Source organism: Haemaphysalis longicornis, unplaced genomic scaffold (genome assembly GCF_048455015.1).
Source record: "Haemaphysalis longicornis isolate Haplotype H1 unplaced genomic scaffold, Haemaphysalis longicornis Haplotype H1 scaffold_9, whole genome shotgun sequence".
Taxonomy (NCBI): Eukaryota; Metazoa; Arthropoda; class Arachnida; order Ixodida; family Ixodidae; genus Haemaphysalis; species Haemaphysalis longicornis.
Genome location: NW_027526460.1, coordinates 41,626,238 through 41,640,153, shown reverse-complemented (window position 1 = coordinate 41,640,153; position 13,916 = coordinate 41,626,238). Strand labels below are relative to the sequence as shown.

General features: G+C 48.2%; 2 protein-coding genes across 2 annotated transcripts in view; one reads left to right on the top strand and one right to left on the bottom strand.

Annotated features, from left to right (window-relative positions):
- Positions 1-13,399, top strand: part of LOC144153157 (uncharacterized) — a 183,413-nt gene extending 170,014 nt beyond the window's left edge. The window contains exons 6-7 of the mRNA XM_077684807.1: positions 8,628-8,749; positions 12,760-13,399. Coding sequence (XP_077540933.1) covers positions 8,628-8,749; positions 12,760-13,226 — 589 coding nt within the window. The 3' untranslated portion in view covers positions 13,227-13,399. The remainder of the gene's footprint in view (positions 1-8,627; positions 8,750-12,759) is intronic.
- On the bottom strand, positions 4,317-7,741 carry LOC144152367 (uncharacterized). Its single transcript, XM_077683637.1, has 2 exons — positions 7,737-7,741; positions 4,317-5,169 (listed from the first exon to the last, which is right to left on the bottom strand). Exons 1-2 carry the CDS (start codon positions 7,739-7,741, stop codon positions 4,317-4,319), a joined length of 858 nt encoding a protein of 285 aa, XP_077539763.1.
- Positions 13,400-13,916: the final 517 nt, after the last annotated feature.

Below are 13,916 nucleotides of genomic sequence, written 5' to 3'. Positions count from 1 at the left end.
CGGCCTTCAGGGTATCGGCGTAGACAAGCAAACCGCACATTGCATGTGCCAAGAAGAAACTTGTTTTGGAGAGAAGTTCGCTAAAGCGGCTCACAGCATACCAGACATTGGGGTTTCGCTATGCTGGTTGTTAAGATGCAGTACTTTGACTTTAACGATACTTCGGTTATGAGAAAGCTCCCTGTAAGGCTTACCAGCGCGTACAAAACTCCTATTTTAACGTGTAGGCCAGGTAGTGCCCGTCGAGGTGGGTTACCCACATCAAACTTTTGTCAAAACGTTTTTTTTTTTTTTAATCTTTTGAGAGAATACTTTGAGCAACAAAAAGTGAATGCGGTGCTATCAAACGTCGAGTCCGTTTCTACTTTTTTATGCGTTTCTCGTGTCGCATTTTTGCGTTGAAGGATCATTACTGTTGTCCCCCCGAAAAGTATCACTTAATGAATTGCATAAAAATGCCTCAGGGCCATTTAGGCACGTTGATCACACCCGAAAAACACGCGGAAAAAGAGAAGAAAGGTACTTGAGGCGAACGCTAGACGAATGGCGTATAGGAGTGTGTTCTTACTCGCCGGCAGGCAGCTCCCCAGCTGTCAGCGCCGCGTCAACATGTTAACGCCTGATCGTCTGCGGGGCCTACACAGCGCAAATAGGTGCACTGTGCCCAGGCGTGTTCGCCTAGGCCCCACGGACAGCTCGCATTCGAAGGCAAGAGGGGAAAGAGATCGCCGTCTCGTCGCGATGCTTCGGGGTTGACCGAACGCAAAGAAGGTTCTACTACGCCACTCCGGTCGCCAAAAGATCGACAAAACTTGGACCGGAGGCAGTGGAAGGCAGCAGCTCGTCTTAGAAACCAGCGGCTCCGTATTCCCCCCTTTCTCCCGTTTTTGTTGTTGTTGCTTCTGCCGCTGCCGAGCAGGCACCATCGGACAGGGACCGAGCATCTGACGTGTCCCTCGATATCACAGGCTACCAGATCCCACCCAGCGCGCCCACTGCACCAGTAGACTCCGACGAGAAAGAAGGCATCAAGCGCAGAGGGGGCGGCAGACGCGCCGGAGGAGATAGGGCCTAGATAATGCGACTGCATTGAATATGGATGAATGCCGACTTAAACGCGTATTGGGTAGCTGCGTCGTCGCCCTCTCTATTTGCTTTTCCCTTTTATTGTTTCCCCCGACTCGATGTCTTCCTCTTTTTGTCGCGCCGTGATTCGCTTTCTTTGTCGCAAGGGGAGCGTGTTTGTCTTCGTCGCAGATCGAGAGTAGACGTCTGCCGGCATTGTGGTTCGCTTCACTCTCGGTTTTTCCTCCGTGTTAGCCATGCGTGTCCTTTCTTCCTTTTCTCATTCAGATAGCTTGGCGAATACATTGCTGGTGCACTGACTCCCTCGCTTCAAGAATGTTTTGTCAATATTAACACTTTGAAGGGCTTAAATTCATTTCCGAATAGCTTCTGGTTCGAGGTACGGGCGCCATTGCTTTGCGCAGGAGAGTTGCGCAAGAACGTGTTTCTTGTCATACGTCACTCGGTGCGGGTAAAACTTTTTAGGCTGGCTTTCAAGGAGTAGAGAGCGCCGGAAACCACGTCGAGTGCATCCTTATGATAATTCAGGGCATCACTTAGTTTCATGTAATGACATACGTGTCTGTCCTTACCATGAAAATTCGTCGTTTATTCTTCACAGGTCTCAGAAAACTTTGGTATCAGCCTGTTGTACTAGTTATTTCCGTTTTAAGTTTGATGTTTTTGTAGTTGTCCTTCCATCAAAAAGGCACGTTAAGATTAAAGAGACCCTGCAACACTTTCGATAAACGCTTTCACTCTTTCCTTCGCATCTGTAAGCACTGCAAAAGCTATAGTTATCGCCAGCACGAAGCGGCACTGCGTGATTTGCTCGTCGTACCAGATACGCCTTCCGTTTCTGCTTTGTTCTTGTGGCTTTATTTTTAAAGTTGCTATCGAAAAGCGTTCATTGCTGCAACTGAAGGGAAACCGGCCAACAGCCGCTACATGGCCTTAGTGATGTAATTGAGCCGTCGAAGAACGTCAAGATCGGGAAAGAGAGAAAAATATTTTGAGCGAGTTTGCAAGTTATCTGGTGGGCATAGAGCAGTAATTTATGGCTGAAGTACTTTGCTACCTCCTAATCTAAGTACTGGGTGTGTGGAATGACTACGTTCTGCAAGCATTTAAGAATTCAAGAAAAATTGAAAAAAGTGTTGCAGGGTCTCTTTAAGGCACTTTATATTGCTTCTTGCGGGAAGTTTTGTTGAAACACGCAACAAATGAACAATTTTCATGTTCCAGCGACGGGTCTAATTTAAAAAAAAATGTCTGTTTTTTATACGCGTTTCAAATGTCTGTGTACTCTTTTCTTATTTTTGATCTCTGGGCATCCGAGATGCGTTCGAATTTCTAAATTATCAGGTACTGATACAGATAAGAATGCCCCAGCTATTGTGTATAAAACCTAAATTTACTTTTAAAAACGGCAAAAAGGCTAAACTACCAACGGTATCCCCGTCAAGAGTTCGGGCTTCTACGGCACATGCAGAGAGATCTATTTTCCACATCTGTATGACACTGCTTGACCCTTCAAATTTTCTAGAATTAAAAGTATGGGATTGGTCAAATTATTGCTTCAAATGTCTGATCTTTCTTATCTATATGGGATGCGCTTGCACTTTGAAGTGTTTCGTCTTTTTTTTTTTTTTTTTGTCTGGTTAATTCTTTTTCGTTTACTTGCTTTGTGTTCACTGCAACGAGCCTTACTTCCGACCTCCGCTCTCCCGCTTTCTGCACGAATAAGGTTCGACAGCCAAAGACTAACTGTAGTGCGAGAGTTCGCCCATCCCAACCACAATTACGTCCTGAAAACTGTTTCGCCTCTCTGCCTCCCGTTCCTTACGCTTCTTCTTGCCGCTTGCAAATGTCCCCTGTAAATCTAGCTTTTCTGCGTGAAGGGTCTTAGTGCGGCGAAGCACTACGCACATACGGAGGGTAATGAATTTGAGAAAACTTTACAATATTTTTTTTCAGCGCTAGCTGTGACAATACGACAGGATAATCATAACTACACTGCGTCCTTTGGGACTCGCGAGATCTCCAGGCAGTGACCGCACCCTGTCAAACCACAGACCTTTTTCTCCTTTTCTGCCGGGCGGAGTAGCGTCTGCAGGAATTATAAGTTTAGGAATATGCCTCCAATTGCCTGAAATTTAATATTGTGGGGAAAATATTATACGCTTCGCGCAGGGCATAGCTCCCATAAGTTTAAATATTACGCCCGCATGTCCTGCAAGAGGTTTTCCCTCGATATACGCTTTGAATGTCCCAGCAACATGGGCAACAGAGCATGCCTGTATTAATAAAATACTTTTGCTTTGGCGTAAAAGTATGTAAATAACGTTACACGGCAGATGTGCTTACCCCCATGTTTTTTTTTTGTATTTTTAGCGTGAAACATTTTTACGTTACTCGCCCAGCATTTTTGTGACGGCACGTGGCGGCGCATCGCCCTAGCAAACAGCTAAACATGTGGTTGAATGATGTCATGTGGAGAGAGTGGTTTTGTTGCTGTGGTCGACGCTGTTTCCCTACAGTGCACCGTACGGTGGGGATGAGCGCGTAATTTGAAATCACTCCGACAGAATGGGCGCGGCGCTGCTGTGGACGCTGTAGTAGCAATGTGATGTCTTCGCATCACACGTTGCTGCGAACGCCGCGATTGCTAGAACGCCCTACATGCTGTAGAATGAACGTGGCTTGAACGGCATTGGATCGGATTGAAGTAACAGGTGGTATGAAGTCACGGAGAGACTAGAAGTTACAAGTGGTTAAAACCACATGTGCTATCGTGATTGGATTGCGTTGAATATGTTTCAAGTGTGCAACACAACTGCCTAACTGCTATTTTCCTTATTTTGCATATTGGCGAGTAGCATACTCTCGTCCGTAGGGGTAGGTATGTTGTGGCTTATTTTCTGCTATTTCGGGCTATTTGCAGCTGATATACTTTCTCCCATGGGGGTCTGGCGATCACAGCTAGCCGCGTCAAAATGTGTAGCCTTATTCACTCACATTTGTTTTATTTCATCGCATGAAACGTCTATTCTGATGCACAGTTCGCATTACTGTGCAGCAAACATATGCGTCTCTCAGTTTTTGTGTGCTTATCTGCGTTTGTTAGTGTTTGCGTTCGTTTTTGTGTCCTAGCTTCTTTAACTCATTTTGGCCCCTCTCATGTCCAGAGAGAGAGAAACAACTTTATTGACAGTCCGGCATGGGGTGGGGGGTGGGGTGAGACGGGCGTGCTAGACAGCCTGGAGCGGCAGCCTACTCATGCCAACCCGTGAGGGTGACGTTTTCGGCTGCTGTCTCGTCAGGATGTCCAGCACGTGCTGGACCACGTCTCTTTGGTCTCCAGGGTCTTGGCTTGTGATCTTGCTGCGCATGGCAGGAGGCATTGCTTCGTCTAGGCGGTCTGGGGGGGTGCAGTTCCAGAGCAAGTGTCTCTGGGTGGCTCTTGCTTGTTGACATTGTTGACAGATGTCTGTTGTATATACGGCGGGGCATATGTGTCGTGCCAGTACGGGTGTCCATATAGCCTGTGCTTGTATTTGTCGTAGTGTAGTAGCTTTCTTGCGGGTGAGGTCTCGATAAGGGGGGGGGGGGGGGGGGAAGAGGCATCTATTTGTTCTGTACCACTGGAGAATGTCTCCGTAGGAGGTGATGGAGTATTCATTGTCATTGGACCGAGGTGCCGGGTGAATCGAGGGGCGGGGTGGGGACCCGCGGCTGGTTAGCGCGTGTGCCTCCATGTCTGCCTCTTCATTCCGGTTCGGTCCTGTGTCTAATTGCCCAGCGTGTGCGGGGAACCACTTGATGGTAATGTTGGGGCCTGATGATATTGTGGAGCATATTCTGGCAGTTGTATTATTGACGTTGTTTGTAGCGAAGTTGAGTATGGCCGTTTTCGAGTCGCTGAGGACCGTGCGGCATTTCGGAAGCGTAAGTGCCAGTGCAATGGCCAGCTCTTCGGCTTGTGTGGGTGTCTTGCACTGTATGCTTCCAGATGTTTGGAGTATCCCAGTGTCGGATGCGAGGACGGCTGCTACATACGTATCTGGTTGTTGGGGGTCTTGTACATAGCCGACACACCCAAATCTGTCGAAACAAGCAAAAAAGAAGTCAAATGTAAGGCTAAAAAAATATAAAAAAATGAAATAGTGTGTAGATAAAACGTAGCAATATTGACGACAGGACCGGGTTGAGTAAAATTGGGTCAATTAGAGATTTCAAGCGCGTCATGTCTCCTTGGTTCAGGTAATGCTGTGCGTCTTCGATCTCCAGTTATCAAAATGTCGGCTGTGCTCTTTCTAGCGACATACGCGTTAATTATTTCTTTAGTATCTCCGGTCAAAATCACCTGTAAAATAATAAGCATGATTTTTAGTGGCAAGTTAGTTTAAAAAAGAAAAAAAACATATTTTAAATTAGCATATGTTTCAACTCTTAAATGTTTGTCGAAGCAAATGTTTGCACACATTGGCAAGCTTGTTGTGCCTTTTTTTTTCTTTATCTTTAATTTTTCTGAAACTGAATTCAGCTGACGCGTCTTGATGAGAACCTATTTGTTATATTACTTTCCCACCTGCGAGAGCACAAAGTAAATGCAAAGAATGTAACAGGCCCTACCAATTTTTTCTTTGCACAAGCGCCAGTGAAGATATTCATACAAGTGAACTTAAGCGGAGCTGTTTAATCTTGAGTTTGGTTCGGTGGCGTTAGCAAAAAAAAAAAAAGAAAAACTGCGCCGCCTGTAAAGGGTGCACCACCGCGGATGGTGTATTATAACAGTGAAGCCGGCTTTCGCAGTGCCCAAGTGTGAGCACCCCTTACCATACCATTTGAAAGGTGATAGCCTTTCTTGGGCTACTGGTGGTGCAAGACAGGAGAAACAGCGGAGCTGGGGTCGACCTAGCCTCTTCCCCCCTGGGATCCACTGTCAGTGTGGGGGACCGACCGAAACGGCCTTGCAATCCGTCTAAGCTTGGCCTCACCCCTCAACACTTAGCCTAGCCTAGCAAGAACATTGCAGAATCTAACAAAACCTTGCAAAACTTAGCAAGACCGGAAAAGCTAGGTTGACCCCCAACTCCGCTGTTTCTCCAGCCTTGCACCACTAGTGCAAGCTGCGCCACTTTTTTTTTTTTTTACACGTGAACGTATATTCCCCACTTTGAAGATAGCGTCGCGACTGTATATATGAAGCTTGTCAATGAAGGGCGCTTGAGCGGCAGCCAAGGAAGTACGTCGTTCCCGCAAGCACTGCACCAGTGCCGCGGAATGGAGAAAAGAGCAAACGGACCTGAAAGTTAAGGTGCTTGCGCAATCCGCCAGGTGGCGTGCGCAAACCTGGAGTCGCGAATAGGAGAGAGCGAGCGATACTTTGGCATGCATACTCTTGTAAATCTTGTTTTGATTCAAGACCGTTACTTGTATTTTGACGCCATTGCGACATAATAAACTACATCACACTTGGCCAGCGGGTACCAGTTATAAGTATGCAGAATCGCGGTAAACTGGTTGCGGAATCTGAGTTTTTATTTGAAGTTTAAAAGCAAGGCTCGGTTCGTTATGGGTGGTTGCGTAGTGTAGTAGTGAACGCCGACGTCTTCCTCTGAACATGGTCGTACAGATTATTGCAGCAAGTCAGTCGCAGGGTAATGAACTAACTCTTGACATGCCATACAGGCTCGCTGTACTTAAACCGTCCGTGACGCCTGATGTTTTTCAAGCGATTGAGCGAATGTATACCTCGAATTTTTTTAGCGAATTTCGGTGCGATATCTTTTGGATTGCTTTATTACTTTGATAAGAAGAATACGGTGGATGATAAAAAAGTGGCGGCTTCAAGACAGGGACTCATTTCGCACGCGCAAACTCAAAGCGTGACTTAAAGTAATGAATTTTCCGTGGTCACAGGTCCTCCCAGTGCCCAAAGCCCCAACAGCACATTCAACCCGTTACAGCAGGAATCATAGCGCTACGGGCATAGAAGATATAGTAGGACAATAAATGAAATATCAGGAAAGAAGCAAATAGTTCACACCTACAAAAAAAAGAGATCGTTCGACCCCTCTCGATTATTTTTTGACGCCCTCATTGTGGAGGACGTCATATCAACCATCTCCGAGCGCCTTAGGCTCTGTCAGCAGGCGACGCAGGTCGGACGTTAGAGAAAAGTGAAAGGTGGGGGCGGTGAGAGAGGAGGTGAAGGCCCGAACGAGATAAGCCTCCACCACCACCGCGGTAAGAGCCGTCGTCGTTGTGGCCTGGCCTGCGGTGCCCGCGGCCAGGAGCACTTGAAATGAAAAGGAAGGGGGTCGTCCTCCTCGTATCTGACGCCTGCCGCGCCTAGCCAGGTTGATGACAGCGACGGAGAAGAACCCAAATCTATAAGCGCGCGTGCCGGGTCGCCGTGGTGGATGAAATATGACTTCCCCGGGCGTCCGGTGCGCGCGATATATCCCGGGGCATTGTGCACCGGCGCGCTCAGTCAGGCCAGAGAGGGAAAAAAAGCCGGCGGGAGCCTGCTCTCAACGGATGCCTTCTCTTCCGTTGAGAGAAATCACTACTTCCCGCTCGCTTTTCTCTCTCCCTCTCTCTCTCTCTATTTCCCCTCTATCGCATCTCGTGGATGAGCTGTTCTCACACCGGAACGGAAGTACGTCATGGCCCTGCTTCCGGAGGACTTAGCGGGAACGTCCGGCCGCTCTTTTCTAACTTTTTTGTCCTTCTCATACACGTTTGTTTACTGCTCCTTCCTTGTGCGCTTGAACTGAAGCAGACCTGGATAGATCCCGTTAGTCGGACATGTTGGAGCACAAGCTCCGCGCGGCTGGTTTAGCAACACTTGGAAATCCAGTAAACGTCGAGGGGTGGCGGAACCTGAATATGTGGTCACTTTCTATGTCGGTAACTAACAAATGAATGAGCATTAAGGGTGTTGCCTGAATACTATAGCGAGAAACCTCGATCCACGGATGCAATCCTTAAACCTCCATTTCGGTACGCTTGGTGTCTCAATTGTAGGTCGTCTCATTAGGCCCTATTTGAACGTTTCTGTTTGCCGTTCTAGTATGCAACAACGTCACTTGCAGTTGTTGCACACTGGTGCTGTTTATCTCCAACCAGGACAATAGAATACACTGAAACTGTGCCGTCTTCTTTCTATGCCTGTTGTCATTGTTACGCAGGCTTATGGTTATTCGAAACGCTTAAGAGGCGGCTGCAGCTTGGCATGCATGGGTCTTGTGTAGCGTATTTAGGGCAGTTTGGGTGATTAATGTACACGGCCGAAATGCAGTAACGTGTCTTAGCGTGCAATGATAATAATTATGAGAAACCTGAATGCTTACTAAGCGATATTTTGGTGTGCGCCATGAAGTGAGGAACGTTCTGAGCAGCTCCGTACGGCGAATAGCTGCTGCTGTATCTATTTGTGACCGCTTTGTATATGATGTTTTCCCCCGATCACATTTCTGCAGCCTTTTCGTGTGCTCTTGTACCCTCATACTCATCATTTTTTGTGTCTCCTTTCTCCCTCTTCCCTCGTGCAGGACTGAGTGTGCCAGCGTTGCGCTGTCATCGTACCGCTCGAGTGCCGGGAGAGGCGCCAACCGGGAAAAAGGGAACGGGCGTCGGCAGGGCCTCCTGGGAGAGCGGGAATATATCCACCGAGGTAAAGCGGCGGGGTGATCGCTTCCTGTGTCTTTGTCGTATCTGCAATAAGCGGCCGCGCTCATCGTCCGCCACGTGGTCTCCCTTCCGGCGGGAAAGCTGCCTTTTGGATTCGCGGATGCCGCCGGCCTCTCGTTCCTTTTTTGTCCTTGCTTTCCGCTGCCTCGTCTTTTGTGTTGGTAGTCGGAAATGGTGCGGAAATGTTGATTTTTATGTTATAGTTATGTGCAAATGAAGTTAGCTGGGGGAAGATATTAAAGCGTAGCGGAGGGTTAGAGTGGGATGATATCGCTCGATGACGTAGGCAGGCGCTGTTGGCATTTAAGTCATAAGTGGCTACGAAATGTGGGTGTATGGCCGGGGGGGGGGGGGGGGGGGGTGAGTACGGAAAGAGGTGGATGCACATGCCCAAGAACTTGTAGGTTTCTTTAGGAGGGGAATTGCGGTATGCGGTCACAGCATATGGGGTTTAGGTAATGGCAGCAAGCGTAGCGTCGGCGCGCTTGAGACAAGTGTCAAACGCCAACCTGTGTGCATACATCTGCGGTCGACCGAAAGTGGGGCGACGAATACAGTTGTAAACCAACTGGCGGTAGCAAATACCAATTTCGAAAACTGCAATTGTTCGGATACATTCAAGAAAGCGTAGAAAACATGGTAAAGGATCTGAGAATTCGACAACAAGCATTCAAAACCGCTGCATAGTGTTTATAAAACTCCTACCGGTTTTGACGTGTGAAGCCATTTTTATACGTGGTGCGAATTTACCTGCCGATTCGCTGCTGCGGCCCCGCTCATGCGGCAAAGCGATCTATTTTCGTTGCTGCGGCAAATTGTCACATGCCAAACGGTATTCACAGGAAAAGTTTGGCCATTCCAAACATATGGCAGATTGCCGCAGCAACGAAAATAGATCATTTTGCCGCACGAGCGGCGTCGCAGCTGCGAATTCGTAGGTAAATTCGCACCATGTACAAATGGCTTCCCACTTCAAAACCGGTAGAAATTTTATAGAACACTATGCACAAGTTTCGAATGCTTAGGTTACCCTACTGCGAATTAGAAAATTCGCAACACCAATAGTTTTACAATGATTTTCCTGGGAAAAGGTCGAAGTGTTTTCAGAAAGTCAGAGTAAAGCCGTTATTGAAGGCAAGGCAGGCTCTCAGCAAAATGTTCCCCGTGACATTTTCGAAGGTAATGTATGAAGCAAAGGATTCAGCTCACCCACAACTTCACTATAACAGTGTAAACTGAAAGTTGTTTTTAAATACAACCTGCATATGAAGGCGCGAAAGGCAGAGTACGGCCGACTACTAAGCCACCAGTTCAGTTAATCAAAAGTACCCGAAAAAAAAGGAAACAAAGCTTGCGCGGGGGAAACAGGGCTGGCCTTGGCATGTAGGACACGCGGCCCCCGTCAACATTGCCTCGGGCAGCTGACTTCTAGCCCCGAAATCCGGTATCAAAAGGCGCCGCGTAAGCCGTGTTGGAAACGTACACGCCCGGGGTGAAGGGCGCGTCCCAAGCGACGTCGCGTGCCATTTGGCGGGCAGCGAAGACCAGCGTAGTCGCATTCGCATCCCACTCCAGTTCTCATTAACTCCGACCTTCGAGAGCACCCTTCATCGACGCCCGCCGCCAACGTCACCGCCCCTCTCCCCAGCGCTCGCCATCGGCGCCCGGCCTGTCACCTCCAGGCGCGTCTCCGGACCGGGACGGCGCCCACGCGACGAGCTCTGGCGTCGCCGAGGGCCCTCTTCACTCCCGCCGCAAGGGCTTCCCTGTCGTCCTCAGGGCATCTGCCATCGAGTTCGAATGGAGAGCGCTAAACACTCCCGGCCACTCCGCTGGCTTCCTCTCGCGTTAACGATGTGACAAGGCAAGGCGTTGAGCCGACTGGGGGTTGAGCGGCGTCTGCGAGTGTTGGCGCTTCGTTTGGAGAAAGGAAGTAATCGTGCATGATTTGTACGGTAACTTGGGAGCAACGCTGCGCGGTGAAATGTGCAAGCAAAATGGCTGTCTCGAGGCTTAGAAAAATTCGTCTCGAAAGAGTAGTTTGCCAAAGCGCCTAAAGGGACCATGCAGACAAAACACGTTTGGTTCATTCGAAAGATTGCCTCGCTAGAATCATACTGACACCACTTATAACGTAAACTTCGCTCAAATAACCTAAATAAGTATATAGAAAAAATGGGATTGACCATGAGACTCACTAGCTCATTTTCCACACTAGAACCTGTGACGTAATATTCACAGCTGTGCGATTGGCTGAGGCCGGCAAAGGCAAGCGCAAGTTAGTCAGGGTTTATAGCTTGCAGAGTGAGCTATTTCCGCTTAAATGTAATACATATTCATTATAGAGCAGTAAGAATGCTGCGGTAAACAATGGAAGTTACGAACGCACACGTTAACATAGAAGCACCACTGCGTACTGCTGTTGGTAGTGCGCGCATTACGTATGTTATAGATGCACAGTAGTCTGGCGCTTTGGGGTAGTCTAGCACGACACAGGCCGATTGGCGTAATCGACACTGCCTTACGTGTCCCTGTCTGTCGAGTATACCCAAGGTTTCACAAAACGATTACTACCTACCGTAACAAAAACAAGCCAGGTGCAAATACGGTCGGAAACAAAGCAGAAATAGACGACGGTCTTGCGCAGTACGGTGGCCCCATCTAGGAGGACTAATGGTAAAAAAGGCGTCCCGGTTTCCGCGACAGAGTAAACAGCGCACTAACGTTCGCTTGAAGACCTGTCCTTGACAAGCCATCCCAGACGTCACGAAACACATGATTTGGCACACGATTTGGCGGGAGAATCAAAATTTTAACTTGAAATCATTCATTTCTCAGTGAATGAAACATAGTTTGCTGGCGGACAAGCGCTGGGGGCTCTAGAGAACATCGAATCTTTCGAATAAAACAAACTTTTACTTTGTCTGCACTGCCTTTAAACTGGATACGCGGTTCCAAACAACGTTTTTACTTGTTTTAAGTTGACACCTGAAGCTGCATACCGGTAAAAAAGAAGCTATAAATACACAGCCGGAGTATGTCAAATGAGAAGTTAAAGGCATGAAATCAAATAAAAGAAACTGCATCGATGTTTCACTGATTCCTTTTGAAATTCGCTTTAACTTCAATGCACGTCACCTTCGTTATGAACAGATCTCGAAATCTCAAAAAGCTTTTTCTTTCTACTTTTTTTAGTTCGACGGTAGACCCGTAAGCGACAACTCGAGCTAAAAAAAGGTTTTCTTATTTTTAAGACCTTCGAAGCTGTCGTGCCTTTCGGAAGAGGCCAATTTCCCAACCTCTGAGAACATGCCCTCAGCTCACACGGGAGGTAGAAATAATTCCTTCAGGAGCTCATTATATGCACCATTCCTGTTACAACAAAAAAACACCCCTCCGTTCTCCCCCTTTCTCGGAAAAGCTTTCCTTACCAAAACCGTCTCCTGCGCGAATAAAAAGAGATTATTATACGAAAACTAACGGAGAGATTCACCCGCTGGTCGCCGCCTCCCCAAGGAAGTCAGATAAGCTAGGTGAAGGCACCGCCCTTCTCCAGAGTCCCCAACTTGCATGATATCTCGCGAAACTTTTCTCCTGGTGTCCAGCGGCGGATGGTGGAGCACTTTTTTATATACCGGGCAGTTCTATGCGCTGTCCTGCCTACCGAAGACCGGGGCGGGGAAATAAGGCCTATAGGAGTGAAAATTCGCGACTCAAGAGGAAAGGTCGTCCCGGCCGAAAATAATCTCGAAACCGGGGCGACTTCAGAGTGTTGAAGGGGCGGCAGTTGCTGGCGGTGCCGGCTGAAAGGAACCCAATGCCTCTGGGAAAAACGCCTGGCTACGGGGTGGAAACTCCGCTGAACCGGGCCGCGAGCGGCTCGGTCCCTGAAGCCGTCCGCTACATCTCTGCTGTTGTGCAAAAGAACGTTTTTTTTTTTTATCTCTGTCTTAAGTTTCTTCTTTTCTTTTTTTTTTCTCCTTCCTTGCACAGGACTTCTTCGAACCCGTGGCCGAGGAGCACCGGAGAAGGGGGAGCGGAAGAGGCTGGAGGCGGCGGCGTGGGCGAAAGAGAGCCGTGGAGCCGCATTTGAAATGCGAATTTTCTCGGAGGAGGCTCCGACCAACCGAAAGAGACAGACCAACCGAGAGCCGTCGTGGGCGCGTCGTCTCTTCCCCGTTCCCCATCTTCCACCCTCCCTCCTTGAGCCGGGTTTCCCGCTCATATTTCGTACACCAACTGAACTCGTCTTCTCCCTTTGCAATTTTATCGTTCATTCTTCCCCATCCTCCTGTCTTTCCCAATATTCCTTTCCTTTTGCTCACTATTTTTCAGATATCGTGATATCTCAACATTGCTTTCGCTCCTTGTTGCGTTTTTTTTTAAGTGTGATCTCTCAGTTTTCGGTTCTTGTCTTGGCTGCGTCTCTTTCTCTGAGGTCTCCGTGGCGTGTCTCTTGATTCGTTGATTTTTTTCCGTCATTCCTGTACACATCTTACGAAACGTATATATGTTCCTCCTCTCTATTGTGTCCGTGTCTGCGTGCAAGTGCCTTCCGCGCCGTTGGCCTCTGGGGTGAAGAGAGAAAAAAAGGAACGATGATTGCTTTTTCTGCGAGCAACAGAGCCAAGAAAAAAAAAAAGGGGGGGGGGGGGGGACTTTGTAAAATGACGTCCTCTACAGGCATACTGCAGCACGGAGGCCAAGAGGCGGGCTTTTCGAAAGGCCGCACGAAAGCAGGAAGTAAAGGGAAAAAACGTGACAGAATGACCCGGACCGTGAAGATGGGGAAGAAACAGCACGGGAAGAACGCTCGAGAGACAAAACCAGGAGGTGGCGGCGGAGAGAGAAGGCAAAATGAGGAAGCAACGAGAAAGAGTCTTGTTCACTTTCATATCTTTATATAAATACTTATCTACACTGTACGATACGGTCGCCCGCGCCTTCTCCGTGTGTGAGTTATATAGACCTTATCTTTCGTCAGAATATAAACTTCCATCTAAAAGGATCCAAAGTATGAGGAAATGCCGTTTGGAACCACTTCGACGAGAAATGAAATCCCTGGACACGGCCTTTACGTCTATATAGTGCGGTCTTCACGCGGTCGCTACGTCCGTTCGGTCTATTCGATGGTCAAAATTAGATTCTCT